The sequence below is a fragment of the Labrus bergylta genome, chromosome 5, assembly GCF_963930695.1.
Source record: "Labrus bergylta chromosome 5, fLabBer1.1, whole genome shotgun sequence".
NCBI classification, from domain to species: Eukaryota; Metazoa; Chordata; class Actinopteri; order Labriformes; family Labridae; genus Labrus; species Labrus bergylta.
The window spans coordinates 14,331,946-14,345,428 of record NC_089199.1 but is presented as its reverse complement, the minus strand read 5'-3'; the positions used below and the strand labels follow the sequence as shown (position 1 = coordinate 14,345,428).

Genomic DNA, 13,483 nt, shown 5'->3' with positions numbered 1-13,483 from the left:
AAGCATTTTGTGTTACTTTAATGTTCTTAGAAAAGTGCTATACAAGTCTGAAACAGTGCTGTAATGAAGGATTTTATCATTCCCGCCAACAATACCCTTTTTTAGTCACAGAATTTCTTAGACAATAGTTATGACACACACACACACACACACACACACACACACACACACAAACGCATACACGCGCACCAGATTATCAAAAACTGCTACTCACAGCTGTTGGTGTCGTTGGCCACAGCAACAATGCCCATTGGCTGCTGGGGAATATCGGCTCGCAGCACCTTCATATCTCCTCCTGTGTATTTGTCGGCCCGGAGCACAGCCCTCCTCACCCAGTCTGTCCAGAAGATGTAGTCCCCGTACACAGACAGGCCAAACGGGTGAACTGGCTCATTCTTCAATACCACCTGCAGGGGGAGACACAAGCACAGACATGATCTCATATATTCAGAATATTACATATTTGCAACAAACTTTTAAGAATAAACACAACTGATAGCAGTTATTAGGCAACATCATATTACAATCATGCTGCAGAAGAAGTATTTCTCCGCAGCTTGATATGCGTGCCAACCACGTGTGTCTGCATGGGAGCATCACTCACATAGCGCCTGGTTCCGTCATACTCGCAGCGTTCTATCTTGTCCAGCGTGGCGTCAGAGAAATACAATTTTTCTGCACGGTGGTCAATAGCGAGGCCATTGGGGGTTCTGATGTCATTGCCTATGATGACCAGAACATTGGAACCAGTGAGGGTGGCACGCATGATACTGGGAGACTGCTCGTTCCAGTTGGTCCAGAACATGAGGCTGCAGAAGAGAATGCAGATCAGTGATGTACACATGTTGAGATGTTGTGAATGAAAGGTAGGTGTGCTCTGATTTAATGAATTTATTCTAACCTCTGACACTCATCAAGGACAAAAGCTCTGGGGTGGTCGTCTCCAGACATGGTGACCACGGTGTGCCGGTCTACAGCACCCCAGCGGCTCTGATCCACCGTGTGCCGGGTGATGGTTGAGGTAGTGTAGCTGGTCCAGTACAGCATATCCCAGCCCCTGTGGTAGGCCAAGCCCTCCACCGAGCCCACATCTGAAAAAGAGGCAGGGGAGAAAGATAGCGATGAATACAGATAAAAAAGGAACAGAGGGAGAAGACAGGAGAGAAAAGAGTGAAGGAAAAAAGCACGTCAGTCTCAGCGCTGTGTTAAAAGGCCAAGTGTGGATTCTCTCTCAGCAGCTCAGTGCTGGCAGACTGTTATGTTTCAGCACAGAGTCAGTGCTGCGGACATGACAGCTTGGTATTAATGACCAAGAACACAGTGTGATTCAAGGCTTTTATCCAGCAAATAGCTCACTAAAAAGGTCACATTAACAGTTGCTGGCTATCGCATTATTTTCCATCGCACTACCTCATTAACAGATGAGAAGTATAAAAGTCATTCTTTCTGCTCCTTCAGTGTTGAACTAAGCTCCCTGCCTGCACAGAGGCCAGAGGACAGACAACAGTCAGCCAAAAATGGGGGGACATAAAGTTCTGTAGCGGAGGAAAGAAACAGCTGCTGGAATTTAGAGAAACAATACTTGCACACACTAAGACTTAATTTGAAAACACATCAGTCTAATACTTGCCTTTTGACACTGTGACTGCAAAGGAACAGTGAAGGTCCCCAGATTAGCAGCTTTCAAGGCATGAATGTGATCTCACTCTATCACAGCTGAGGCCGCAGGATCAGTGAGGTTCACTGCCAGGTGGGACACTTAACACTACACCTCAAAAACTCAAGTGCGAAGCAGGCCGGCAGACATGAATCAACATTTGTCTGGCTCGTGTTAAGAGGCTGTGAATGAAGCAAAGCATCTGGCGAGCCGAGTGAAGGCATGCAGTGCAAAACAACAACCACGTCTCTGCTTTTTGCACTCGTAAATCAATGCCCTGAAAACCAATGAGAAGACCCATGAAATCCATTCTCTCCTATTTCCTCTTCCTTGTTAGCTGTTAATGAATTGTAAATCTCCGGCTTCAAGCACTCTCCACTCACGTTCTTGCTTTTCACTTCTGTTTGTCTTCACTTTGTTGACCAAAGCCTATCTTGGTGCATGTACATTTTTGGCTTGTTGTTTACAGCTAAATAACACATGAGCTGAATTACAGCTCTTGAGCTCAGCTGGTTTTACTGACACTTACTTTTTATTGCAGTGGGAGTGACAGCAGTTCAGCGTTTCGCTATCAGTCAGGCAGTCAATAATTACCCTGATTTCTGAAGGCAAACAGTATTCCACCCCGCCTGTCTCTCATCGGTAAACCTTATCTGTGTATGTTCTGGTTTTTTTGTGTTAGACAAAACTTTTAGAAAACATAGGTATCCTTTCAGAGTGTGAATATAAACATTGGACCCTGGGAAAATAAAAACTATGTTTGGCTTTAATAGGCCCTCCCACAGAGAGAAGGCCAGCCCATCTCCTGCCAGCTCGCTGATAATCAGTCCAGAGTTCACCTGCCACTTAGCTCAGTTTTATCGTCTCCTACTGTCGAGGTATTTGCCTCTCGTTTCTCTCTCTGCAACAATTGCGTTTCTCGGGAGGTCTGTCCCTCAGAGGCTGATTGTGGATCGCTGAGCACAGGCCTGATTGAGATGTCGTGTGGAGTAACTGAGGTGACAGGAAATCGCACGATCGGGGGCATTTAGCCCTCAACGCTTGTGTCCTGGGAGAGGGTTGAAATCACCAGCAGCAGAGAAATCAGAAGAGGTCTTGACTTCCACAGAGACATCTAATGTTATTTCAGCCTCGTTACCACCCTCAGCCAATCAGAGGCGGGCCTGATTGCAAGGTCAGGAATGGATTCACATACAGAATATTTTCAGCGGCTTGAACTCAACTATGTAAAACAATTACAGGAGTGAACGAAACCTTATTCTATATGTTCACAATATAAGAAGCAAAGTGAATGTGTGTTTTTTAAGTATTTATTAATGTACTTTAGTACTTATTCTTTATTTTTAACATCATCAAGGGAAAAAGTGACATCAGTGTGATGGAATGTCTGTGTAAAACTGCTAATGAAGCCCTGTATGAGTTATTATTCCCACATGTACTATCAGCAGTTTTATGACCTGCTTGGGCATATTTGACCCAACCCAAAGCAAACGGTGTTAACAGTGGCAGCTTGAGTGGGAGACATATCCATTACTAAACACAGGATGCTGCTGAGAAACTCTAAACACGCAGAGGATCCAATTGGGAACAGCAGTGGCTCTGAACAGAACAATGTGGAGCAGATCCTTGTCCCGATATTAGATGTTCTGATTCTTCTGCTGGGAGTTGGAGGACACATGATGGTGATGGTGATCCTGTGTGGGAGGCGGAGACGCAGGGCTGGACAGTCTTCTCAGCGTTCCCTTACAGGCACAGGAACAGATGCCCTCCTGCTCACTCTGAGTGCTGCAGACCTGCTTCTGCTCTCTATGCTTCCCTTCCACACCGTTGCCATAGTGATGCAGCAATGGCCGTTCGGGGACGTCATGTGTCGTCTGGTGGGCTTCTTGGGATCGGCCTGCTCCTCTGCCAGCGTCTTCACTCTGGCAACGCTGGCTGTGTCTCGCTACCTGACTGTGGTGCACCCTACCAGAGCGCACAGCCTGCTCTCCCCTCGACGGGTGTCTGTAGCTGCTGCGCTCCTTTGGGTGCTCGCCTGCTGCCTGGCTGCTCCACAGCTAGTTTTTCGCTTTGTGAGAACCCCACGACAATCCCCCGACGGTCTTGCTTGCTTTTCTTTCAGTTCCCACCGAGACCAGCTCATCTATGGATTGTTTCACTTCATCGTGGCCTTCTTGCTTCCACTGATTACCATTGCAGCTGCATACGGCAGAATCTACATATTTCTGTGGCTCAGTCAGCAGGCCGGCAGAGCCCCTCAAGTCGAGCGCTACCAGAACAAAGTGACCCACACGTCGGCCATGTTAGTGCTGGCTTTCACAGTGTGCTGGCTGCCGTCCTACGGCCTGACGCTGGCATTATTGGCGGATAAAAGAACAGGGGCCACAGGCGTCTCACCACGTTATGGACCCTTCAGTGTTTTCGCACGCCTCATGGCTACTTCTTCTACAGTGATGAACCCAATCCTTTATGTTCTGATGTCCCAAAAATTCAGACAAGATCTACTGGGGCTCTTTAAGAGAAGAGGGCAAAGGGCCAGCGGGGCTGTGGCCATGGCTCCTGCATGACAGTAAAACTATGAACTATACTCTTATTTAACTGAACAGGAACTGATTAAATCACAATAAAACTATTACAAGCTGTAGCCCTGGAATGTGCTTCTCCACAGAGACCACGGGACAAACAGTCTTGAATCATGCATCTCTTGTAAACAGTTTAAAGTAAAGGCCCTTTGGTAAAACATTAACAGTGCACCTGTGTGTTCTTGTGCTGAGATAGGAGGAATGAATGTGTTCTCCGAGCACTGATAAAAAAGGTTTTTGTTCTTTTTGTTTTTTTGTGCTTTGGCAACAGCTTCAGAATAGGGTCTTCTTGTTTCTGTTTGGATCAGTGGGAATGTTATGGGTGCCTGCAGCTGTTTTCTTCTATGTGAATACTTACAGTATTGGGGGGGGTCGGATGTTTACAACGAAAGTTCTTTGTTATAAAAAAAAAAAGTAAAGAAACAAAAAATGACTAATGACAGGCCCACTATCAACTATGGGAGTGGGAATACAGTGAATATATTGTTGGTAATAAATCATGTGGAGGTGGATGGATGAAGAAAGACTATTATAAAAGCTTAACACGATGTTATGTGTGGGAATACTCACTCTCTACGACAGTTTTTCGGTCTGATCCGTCATCACTGATCCGCTGGATGTTGCCGAAGTGAATATCACTGAAGAATATTCGATTAGCACCCTTTCCTCCCCCTCCTCGGTAATCAAAGGTGAGCGCTATGACATTCTTCATGTGCTCTGGGTCCTCGAAGGGTTTTATCGGCGCATTGAGGTTGTTTTCATCCGACAGGTGGACACTCTTTAGTATGGTGCGTTCCGAGTAGAGCAGGTAACCGTCATAGTCGCGGCAGCCACAGCCGTCTTCGGCAAGCATGCCATGGGCGCAGGCACACGTGCGCTGTGCGTTGCCACGGTAAAGACAGAGCTGCTGGCACCCGCCATTTTTGTCTTTACAAACGTTTGTTCCTGGAGATGACATTAAATAATTATCGAACCTGTAGAATTTAGGAAGTGAAATGTTTTAAGTGACTTTTGATGAAGTGACCGTTACGCTCACGCTCATGCTTACCTTGCTGTCTGGCCCTGTTGAAAACCTTGATATCTTTAAGCTGCACTCCAATACCGGTCCTCAGGGACACAGAGTCAGTGGCGTTGTCCTTGCTTCCTCTCTTTATGGAGCCGTTAGCATGAGTCCTGGTTAAAAGAAGAGAGACAAAAATGTAAACAGAGAAGAGATAAATATTAAGACTACAGATGAATACCATTCACAAATAGTTCAAAGAGTATTTATCAGTGTCTGACCTGTCACTCCAGTAGATGTAGCTTTCAAACACGGACACAGAGAACATGTCCATGTTGTTGTTGGCCAGCACCACCTCCCTGTTCTCTCCCGTCTCCAGGTTGATTCGCTCAATCTTGTCCGTTCTGGCGTCACACCAGTACAGCAGACTCTCCTTCATGCACACAAACAGTTGTGGTTCAGATAACGCCCACTGTTTGCGTTTTAATACAGAGAAAGAAATGCTTGGGTGGTCTGTTATACTGCACCTCGTAGTCAATGGAGATGCCGTTGGGCCAGCTGATACTAGCATTGACCAGGACGGCCCTCTGAGTTCCATCCAGACGAGAGCGTTCGATACGGGGGTATTGGCCCCACTCTGTCCAGAACAGATAGCTGCGCACACGCGCGCACACACACACACACACACACACACACACACACACACACACACACACACACACACACACACACACACACACACACACACACACACACACACACACACACACACACACACACACACACACACACACACACACACACACACACACACACACACACACACACACACACAAAGCAAATAGATAACTCTGTTAGTAATTGATAATGAAAAAAAAAAGAACAGAGGCAGAATAAGGAAAGCTAGAGTTGTTTCCTCTTACCCTTTCTCAGGGTGAACAGTGATGGCTCGAGGTTTGTCCAGGCCCTGCGATATCACCACATAACGGAAGGAGCCATTCAGTCTGGCCACCTCAATCACATCGAAGCCTTGGTCTGTCCAGTAGATGTTTCCTGTATTGGATAGACGAGAAACGCTGATGATCTGATGGCAGATTCTTAGCATTTTTTTCATATAGATATTCAAAATAGAAAAAGGCTTCAAACATTTATTTCATAAGACAGGAGAGTGTAGGAGAGCAACGTGTCCCATCAAAAACTCATGCACACCGTCTTACTTGCAAACAAACGGACTAGAACTTTGTCAGTGAATGTTTGTTTGCAATTAAGACACTGTGCGGGAGTTTACCTTTAAGCAAATAGATATTAACCTGCTTGACAGCCACTATAACAAATATCGTGACCTTAAAAAAAATAAAGTCCTTGATCTTTTTTTCCTACTGGGTCTGTTTATGTTTCTCTTTACTGTTGTTAACAGTTGGCACAAAAGGTCCTTTTTTATTGCTTCTGATTCATCTTCCTTCGCTCTCTCCTCCTCTGGTTAATGATTATAGATACGCTGACAGTATGCGAAGTGAAGCACAGCTCATCTTTATGTATGAGTTACACTGTTTGGGTTGCACAGTTTTGATCGGGTGTGTTTATGCCACGTCTCGGGGAATCTCTTACCTGCTATCCAGTCGACGGCGATGCCCTCCACCCTACCGATGCCATTCGTGACCACGTCCTCTCTCCAGGTTTGGTCCCTCTTGGCCCTGCTTATAGTGCTCAGGCCCATGTCCACCCAGTAGATAGTGTCGTTGTCTGTGAAATTTGCATAAATTATTAAATATATAAGAGGTATTTTAAGATAAAACTTGGGTACCTTCATGCTAGGGTAAAAAAAAAATCACAAATGAGGGAAAAAATGTACCAGCATGGAAATCTATGCCCACAGCCAACGATGTGCCAGACACTGGTACCAGAGCGTCCGACTTATCTGATGGGTCCAAAGGAATTCCACGTATGCCTTCATGCACAGAGTACAGCAGGAAAGAGCCAACACCTGCAGAAAACAAAAAGAAATAAATCCCATGTTCTGAGCAGTTTCGAGGTTGTGTTGCATTACATATTTGTAGTTTCCATCAATTCTTTTGATTCCAAATTTAGCTAATTCAAGAAGGTAGTATGTGACATACCCTCACAGGACTGTTGCCCCGTGCGCAAGCTGTATCCTGCAGTGCACATGCAGGCTCTGGTGGTCGGGGAGGTGGGGAGACACAGCTGGGAACAGTCTCCATTATTATTGCTGCATAGGTTTGTGCCTGGGAACACAAAAGCAAAAGAAAAAAAAAATAAACAAAGCAAATCAAAGAGGAGTTAAAGAGACATTAACAGATGTGCTTTGAAATAGATAAACAGGCTAGGCTACACGCAGCAAGCAAATTTTATTTATTATTTATTCTTTGGCTTAGTCATTTAACAAAAAACAAATGTTGCATAGGCTCACAAAAAAAGCCAACCTCTCTGTACAGTTTCGTTGTAGATTTTCATGTGCATCATGGGGGATGTGCTATTTCTCAGGACTTTCCAGCTGCCACCATCCTCCTTGTCACAGGTTCCAATCTGGTCAGTTCCTTGGTCCGCCCACCACAACTTGTCCCCTAAAGAATACAACACAAGGCAGGATGGCAAACATTTAAAGGCACATAGGAAACAAAACCGGTTGTAATTTGTCATGGCTGAACTCATTGGTTAAATTTAAGATTTTCTGGAGGCTTACCCATGATTGCCAGAGCAGTAGCTTTGGTCAGTTTGCCTTTTACCCCCTCAAGCACCTCCAGTCCAGAGCCGTCCAGTTTGCAGCGGTTTATGGTGCTGTTTCCTGAGCTAATCCAGTAAAGCTGCTCTGTGTCGAAGTCAATGGAGAGACCTGGAAAAAGCAAAGTGATTAAGTGTCGTGGCTAGGGGTGAGCCCACATCGAATATTCTATGATTCGTTTGAAAGAGCTTCGAATCTCACAGTCGAACACCTGCTAATGAAACAAGGCTCATTCTAATCCAGCTAAACACACATTACAAAAAAGACATCTGCAGATAACAACAAGTTGGTTTCCACAAATATTTCTATTTGGTGTTTGTAAAGTTGATGTCCTTGATGGAAGGGGTAACAAATACTGTTTTTAAAATGATACAGTTGTTTGTATTACAGTCTGTTGTGCTGAGATTTTAAAAGCCCTTACAAAATAAAGAGGGAGTTCAAGTTTTTCTAACTGTTTCAGTTATTGTTGGATTGCAGCAACATGTATAGCCTATTTTGAACGAAAAATCTGTTATTCTATCTGTACAGTGGGATTTGTGATCTGTGACACCACTATAAACAAATACATGTTTTTTATCCAGCTACTCTGTTTTCCTTTTTAACTTGAAGCTAACAACCTTCTTCTGTCACCTTAATGCAGACTTAATGAGTGTGAACGAGGATGGATGAAGTCAAAATCACCAAACAGATTTGCTGCATGTAACTCCTTAGTAGGGGACACCCAGAGTAGTGCCCTTTCACTCGGGTGTGGTCACACAGAGTTGGAGAATACAACTCACCAACAGGGCCTTTCTGGTTGCTGAAGAGGACGCTGCGGTTGCTGCCGTCAGTGTTGGCCATGTTGATGGTGTCCCCATCGGTCCAGTAGAGTTTCCTGAAGGATGTGAGGAGAAAGAGAGTCAGCTAAAATCACAGCACACAAAGTGCTGTGAGAATGAGCACACAAATGAGATTTTTTTTGGTAATTCATGGTGACTTGATCACCAAATTCCCACCACAGGCCGTCTGATTCCACATAAAGGCCTCACAACACGGCCCGACTATGTGACTAAAGGTAAAACAAACTCATTATTTGGAGTTCCTGTTGCACTGAAGCCAACCCATCTCACACCTTTTCCCTATTTTAATCTCAAGTAAATCTACAACTGCAGAAACTAAGACATCCCATGTTCTGGATTATATTATGTTATGGTTACATAAGTAAGTATTGTTGAAAGATCAAGAAGAGTTATGCAATTGTTGTTTTTTTTTTTTTTTATCATTTAATTCTTTCATAATTTAATACATAGGTCATAACCTTTTTCCACATAGGAGCTCATAGGCGTATAGCGTTTCTGAGTATCTGCTTGGTTCGCAGTCTTCGAGCTGAAACCACATATGAACTTGGTATTACCTATGTCATGAACTTGGCATGACCTGTGGATGCATCACGTTTCTGCGAACGTGCATTGTTGAGGTGTTACAGGATCTTGAAATAAAAGAGATTTTTTGGCTATAAAAACCCTGTAGAAAATCTGATCGAGGTTCCCTTTTGCTTTGCTAAACGAATCCACGTCACTCTAACTTTTGAAATCCCATTTTGGGACTTAGTCTCTGAGCCAAGATCTTTTAAAACCTCAAGTGTCTACACTCACAGGTTTAGAATTTGGTCTTTGAGTTTTCATTTTCTTTTCCATTTTTTATATTTTACTTTTACTGTTTTGTATTTGCATTTGGAATATCATTTGAAATTTTTTTAAAGAAATTTTCAGAAACTTTTTGAAATCATTTTCTGACTGAAATCATTTACACCACAAAGACTGGAAGTTCCCCTTAAGGACCCCGTGTACCTCGGAAGGTAAGTTTTGAGCAGTCACACCACGGCACACTTGTCTTACTGATTTACATTACACACTTCATACACACCTAACATCCTAGCGAGGGGAGTTCACAGTTATTCCCTCTCTGGGGGGTAATCTAGAGTCCTATACCAGGGGTTATCCTTGAATCTAATTATTCTAGAAATGAATGTTAGGCAGATAAACCTGGGGCTGTGATTATAACTTGTTCATCTGTCCTCCAAAGGGTGTTAGAGGAGTAATTTTACATAGCTCCTTCCACTAGGAAAGAGTAGACTAGCAGGTTGGAAGGGAGTGAGCTCTCATTTAGTTCAATAATTAGTTAACTAATGTGTGGTGAGCTTCCGTTAGCTATAGTAAAGTTATTCACCCCTTTTTGCATGTCCAGGACATGCTACAGTATGAACAGTAATTCTAGAAACAAAACAGGAACAGTCTGTGTGGCATCTGGTCTGTTAATCACAACAAACTGAGTGACTTTAGTAGGAATGTTTTTACAATACAAGATGTGCTCTCAATTTAAGGCTGAAAAGAGTTTAAACAAAAGTATAGCTAAGGTTGCACACTGGGCTCAATTAACCCACTGAAAACATTTTTAAACCAATCATTGAGGAGCTGAAATATGATAGATGACTGGTCGTGGATGTCTAACACCCAAACCCTCAAATCTCTCACATACACCTTTTTTTAGCCTCAGGTTTTTATTCTCCTCACACTGTTTTAACCCCTCGCACCCACATGAGGAGGATACAAGACAATGTGAGTGTGCTTCTCTTTTTATAGACCACAATGTAGCGTATGTTTAAAGGGCATCTATCCTCTGCCCCCCTCACCCACTTCCTTTTACCACATCCACCACACCCTTCATGTGTTTGCTAACATGCCTTTAAATAAAGTTTCAGGCGCATTTAAACACCCACATGCTCGTGTTTTATTTTTTTTGTGCTCCCTGACTCTCTTTGCCCCCGCCCACTCCTAGACATCATCTGGGCTGTGTGTTTGTGTGCTAGACAGAGGAGATGGCCCCAGCATGTGGATCCAGCATCTGCTTCTCATCTTTCCCCCACGCCAACTATGCTCGAATCGGAAACATTCCTCTGCACAAGTAGACTTGCTCTTTGAAAAAGAGGAAGGAGTACACAAAGAGGCAGAGACATTTCTTAAGGAAATATCCCATCTTCTTCCACCACAAATCCTCCAAGAACAAATATTCCTGCAGGACAGTAGTCAATCTATATATACACAGATCAGATGGTCTGTTTTTGCTCTTTCAGGACAGGCTGATGTCCAGGTTCTGTTTGGGGAGCTGAGGGGGGGGGGTGAAGTTTCCAGAAGGGCGAGGGGAGGGAAGAATGGACATTTGCTTAACAAGACAGGAGTGGAGAGGGGGAGCAGGATGTAAGATAAACACAGGCACAGAAATAGTGACAGAAAGCGACAGAGACACTGACTGTGAATAATTCATAGATAGTCTAAGAGCAGAAGCTTTCTTTCAGAATAAAAAGTGGAGGGAGATACAGAGTGAGAGCGACAGAGAAGAAAGATGGCATGAGAGGAGAGAAATTGGAAGCACTTCCCGAGTGAAAAACTGTCAGAGGTCAGCGACCATCAATAGCACACTACTCAGCCTGTCATCGCAAAACCGTTAAGCCAGACAGCCACACTTCATTTTTGAGTGTGTATGAGTGTTTGGGCACTACTATTTGTGTTTGTGTGTGTGTTTGAGTTTAAAAGGGAAATCAGGAGGTTGTCTCAGGGAAGTTTGTAAAAGCTTCATTTTTACTAAAAGTAGTCACAAGAAGTAGTGAGTGTTTAGTGTCTGGGGGGGCGGCTTACCCAAGTATTGGATGAAGCACTAGACAGTGTGGTTTGTCCAGGCCCTGGATGACCGCATTTTTGAAGGAGCCATCAAGTCTGGCAACGTTAATCTGTTTCTTATTGGCATCATAACTGGTCCAGAACAGGTTTCTGGACACCCAGTCCACTGCCAGGCCATGAGCGTTGGGCAGATCTGAAAAAAGATAAACATATAAAGCCTTTCAACATATTTCTAACTCACGTTGTTTGATATTCTAATACATAAAACATTGTAGCTAATTAACTAATAAACGCTAACTCTGTGGGTTGTTTAACAAGTTAGCTGATGGCAGATGTTTAATGTTTTTAGAAGCATGGTGTGAAACATAACATTACGCAAGATGGTCTCAGGTACTTGATCATTACACTCTGCATGATGCCATGGCAAAAACTGATACTAAAGCTAAATGCCCAGAGAAAAAAGCCTGTGCATAGTTTAGCTCTCACTTAGCTCAGGCATGTGGACTGCTTTAGTGAGAACAAAGGTCAGAGCTACAGAGATTTGGTTGGATACAGGAACTCTTGACAAAAACGCACAAAATAAAAAGATTTGAAAAATTCCGTTTTCAAATGAATCTGAGAATTTCCTTTGAATTTCAGAAAGCTGAAAACTTTCTTCTCTACAAGAGGTTAACCTGAATGAAATTCTGATGTTAACAACCATACATTCCCTAAATATATTAGCACAACTGTGAGAAAGAACCCCTTGAAAATCAGTGTCCAATATGAGCAGGCCATCCAGCTTTTAAAAGCATCATTTGTTAGTTAAAGCTGTTAACTCATCTCTGCCTGTCTTAAAAATATCTTATTTTCATCCAAAAAATCTGAGAATAAGCCTAAGTGCATTTGGTGTGTTCTATTATGTCCTTGTGTTGCTCCGTACCAGCAGAAACGACTGTCTCGACTCCGGTGCCGTTGATGAAAGCTCTCTTGATGGTCTGTGTGCGGACATCTGACCAGTAGATACGGTGCTCCAGAGCGTCGTAGTCCACCACAGTCACGTTGTCGATGTCCGGCACAGTAAAGGAGATGATGTAGTTGTAGTAGGGGTTGTCGATGTCCACCCCTCTGATCTCGATCTGGCGAGCGTAAAGCAGGAACTGACGGGATTCTACGGGGAGGGGAGGGGGACACATGTTGACATGCATCCTTCAGTAATTCACCAAAACATCAGCCTTCAATGGAAGTAATCAGGAGTTAAATGCAGCTTCGAGTCAAACGTCAAATGCTTGAGCGCACTAATGTAGGGAAATTGTAGGGAAGTTTGTAGGGAAAGGTCTTTGCAGCATGGTTGGGTGCATGTGTGTATTATTCCTGCCCACTTGAACAAACAGTTAATCCAATTGCATCGTTGACTCTAATGATTGTGTCTGGCCGGCTAACTCAATAGCGCAACCATGACAGCGAGAGTGAATTCAATCAGTGCTGATGCATTACAAATGCATTGGTCTCAACAGTCCCATCATCATTTAACCATGTGCAGCTTAAATGATAGACAGGCAGAACAGCAGAGAGACAGAGATGGGAGGAGAGTAATGACAGAGTTGGGTTGCAGCGGCCGGGCCAGACTAGGTGGTGGATGTGGAGTCGTGGCTGATGTCTGCATCAGACAGAGTGGGGTTCTCTATTTCATTACCCCCCGAGATAATAGAAAGTGATGCCCTGAATACTAAACTCTTAACTGAATAAACAAGCCCGCTCTTTCGCTTCACAGACGGACACTTCAATGTGCTCCTAAGCTGTCACGGCAATAGCAAGTCAAAGTGAAAAAAAGCCTACATTGTTTCATCTGTCCTTTTCTCTCCCCTC

At 43.9% G+C, this 13,483-nt stretch overlaps 2 protein-coding genes across 3 annotated transcripts in view; one reads left to right on the top strand and one right to left on the bottom strand.

Moving 5' to 3' along the window:
* LOC109992516 (low-density lipoprotein receptor-related protein 1) overlaps nt 1–13,483 on the bottom strand; it is an 88,902-nt gene that overhangs the window by 19,170 nt on the left and 56,249 nt on the right. For both annotated transcript variants that reach the window (XM_020645158.3, XM_065954921.1), the window contains exons 29-44: nt 12,558–12,785; nt 11,654–11,828; nt 8,759–8,853; nt 7,941–8,090; nt 7,681–7,821; nt 7,357–7,482; nt 7,092–7,223; nt 6,848–6,982; nt 6,163–6,292; nt 5,767–5,893; nt 5,521–5,672; nt 5,288–5,412; nt 4,810–5,184; nt 902–1,091; nt 605–809; nt 215–407 (exon numbers count right to left, since the gene is read on the bottom strand). In XM_020645158.3, coding sequence (XP_020500814.1) covers nt 215–407; nt 605–809; nt 902–1,091; nt 4,810–5,184; nt 5,288–5,412; nt 5,521–5,672; nt 5,767–5,893; nt 6,163–6,292; nt 6,848–6,982; nt 7,092–7,223; nt 7,357–7,482; nt 7,681–7,821; nt 7,941–8,090; nt 8,759–8,853; nt 11,654–11,828; nt 12,558–12,785 — 2,679 coding nt within the window. The remainder of the gene's footprint in view (nt 1–214; nt 408–604; nt 810–901; nt 1,092–4,809; nt 5,185–5,287; nt 5,413–5,520; nt 5,673–5,766; nt 5,894–6,162; nt 6,293–6,847; nt 6,983–7,091; nt 7,224–7,356; nt 7,483–7,680; nt 7,822–7,940; nt 8,091–8,758; nt 8,854–11,653; nt 11,829–12,557; nt 12,786–13,483) is intronic.
* On the top strand, nt 2,488–4,403 carry LOC114920897 (galanin receptor type 2). Its single transcript, XM_029279563.2, has one exon. It carries the CDS (start codon nt 3,202–3,204, stop codon nt 4,222–4,224), a length of 1,023 nt encoding a protein of 340 aa, XP_029135396.1. The 5' UTR covers nt 2,488–3,201; the 3' UTR covers nt 4,225–4,403.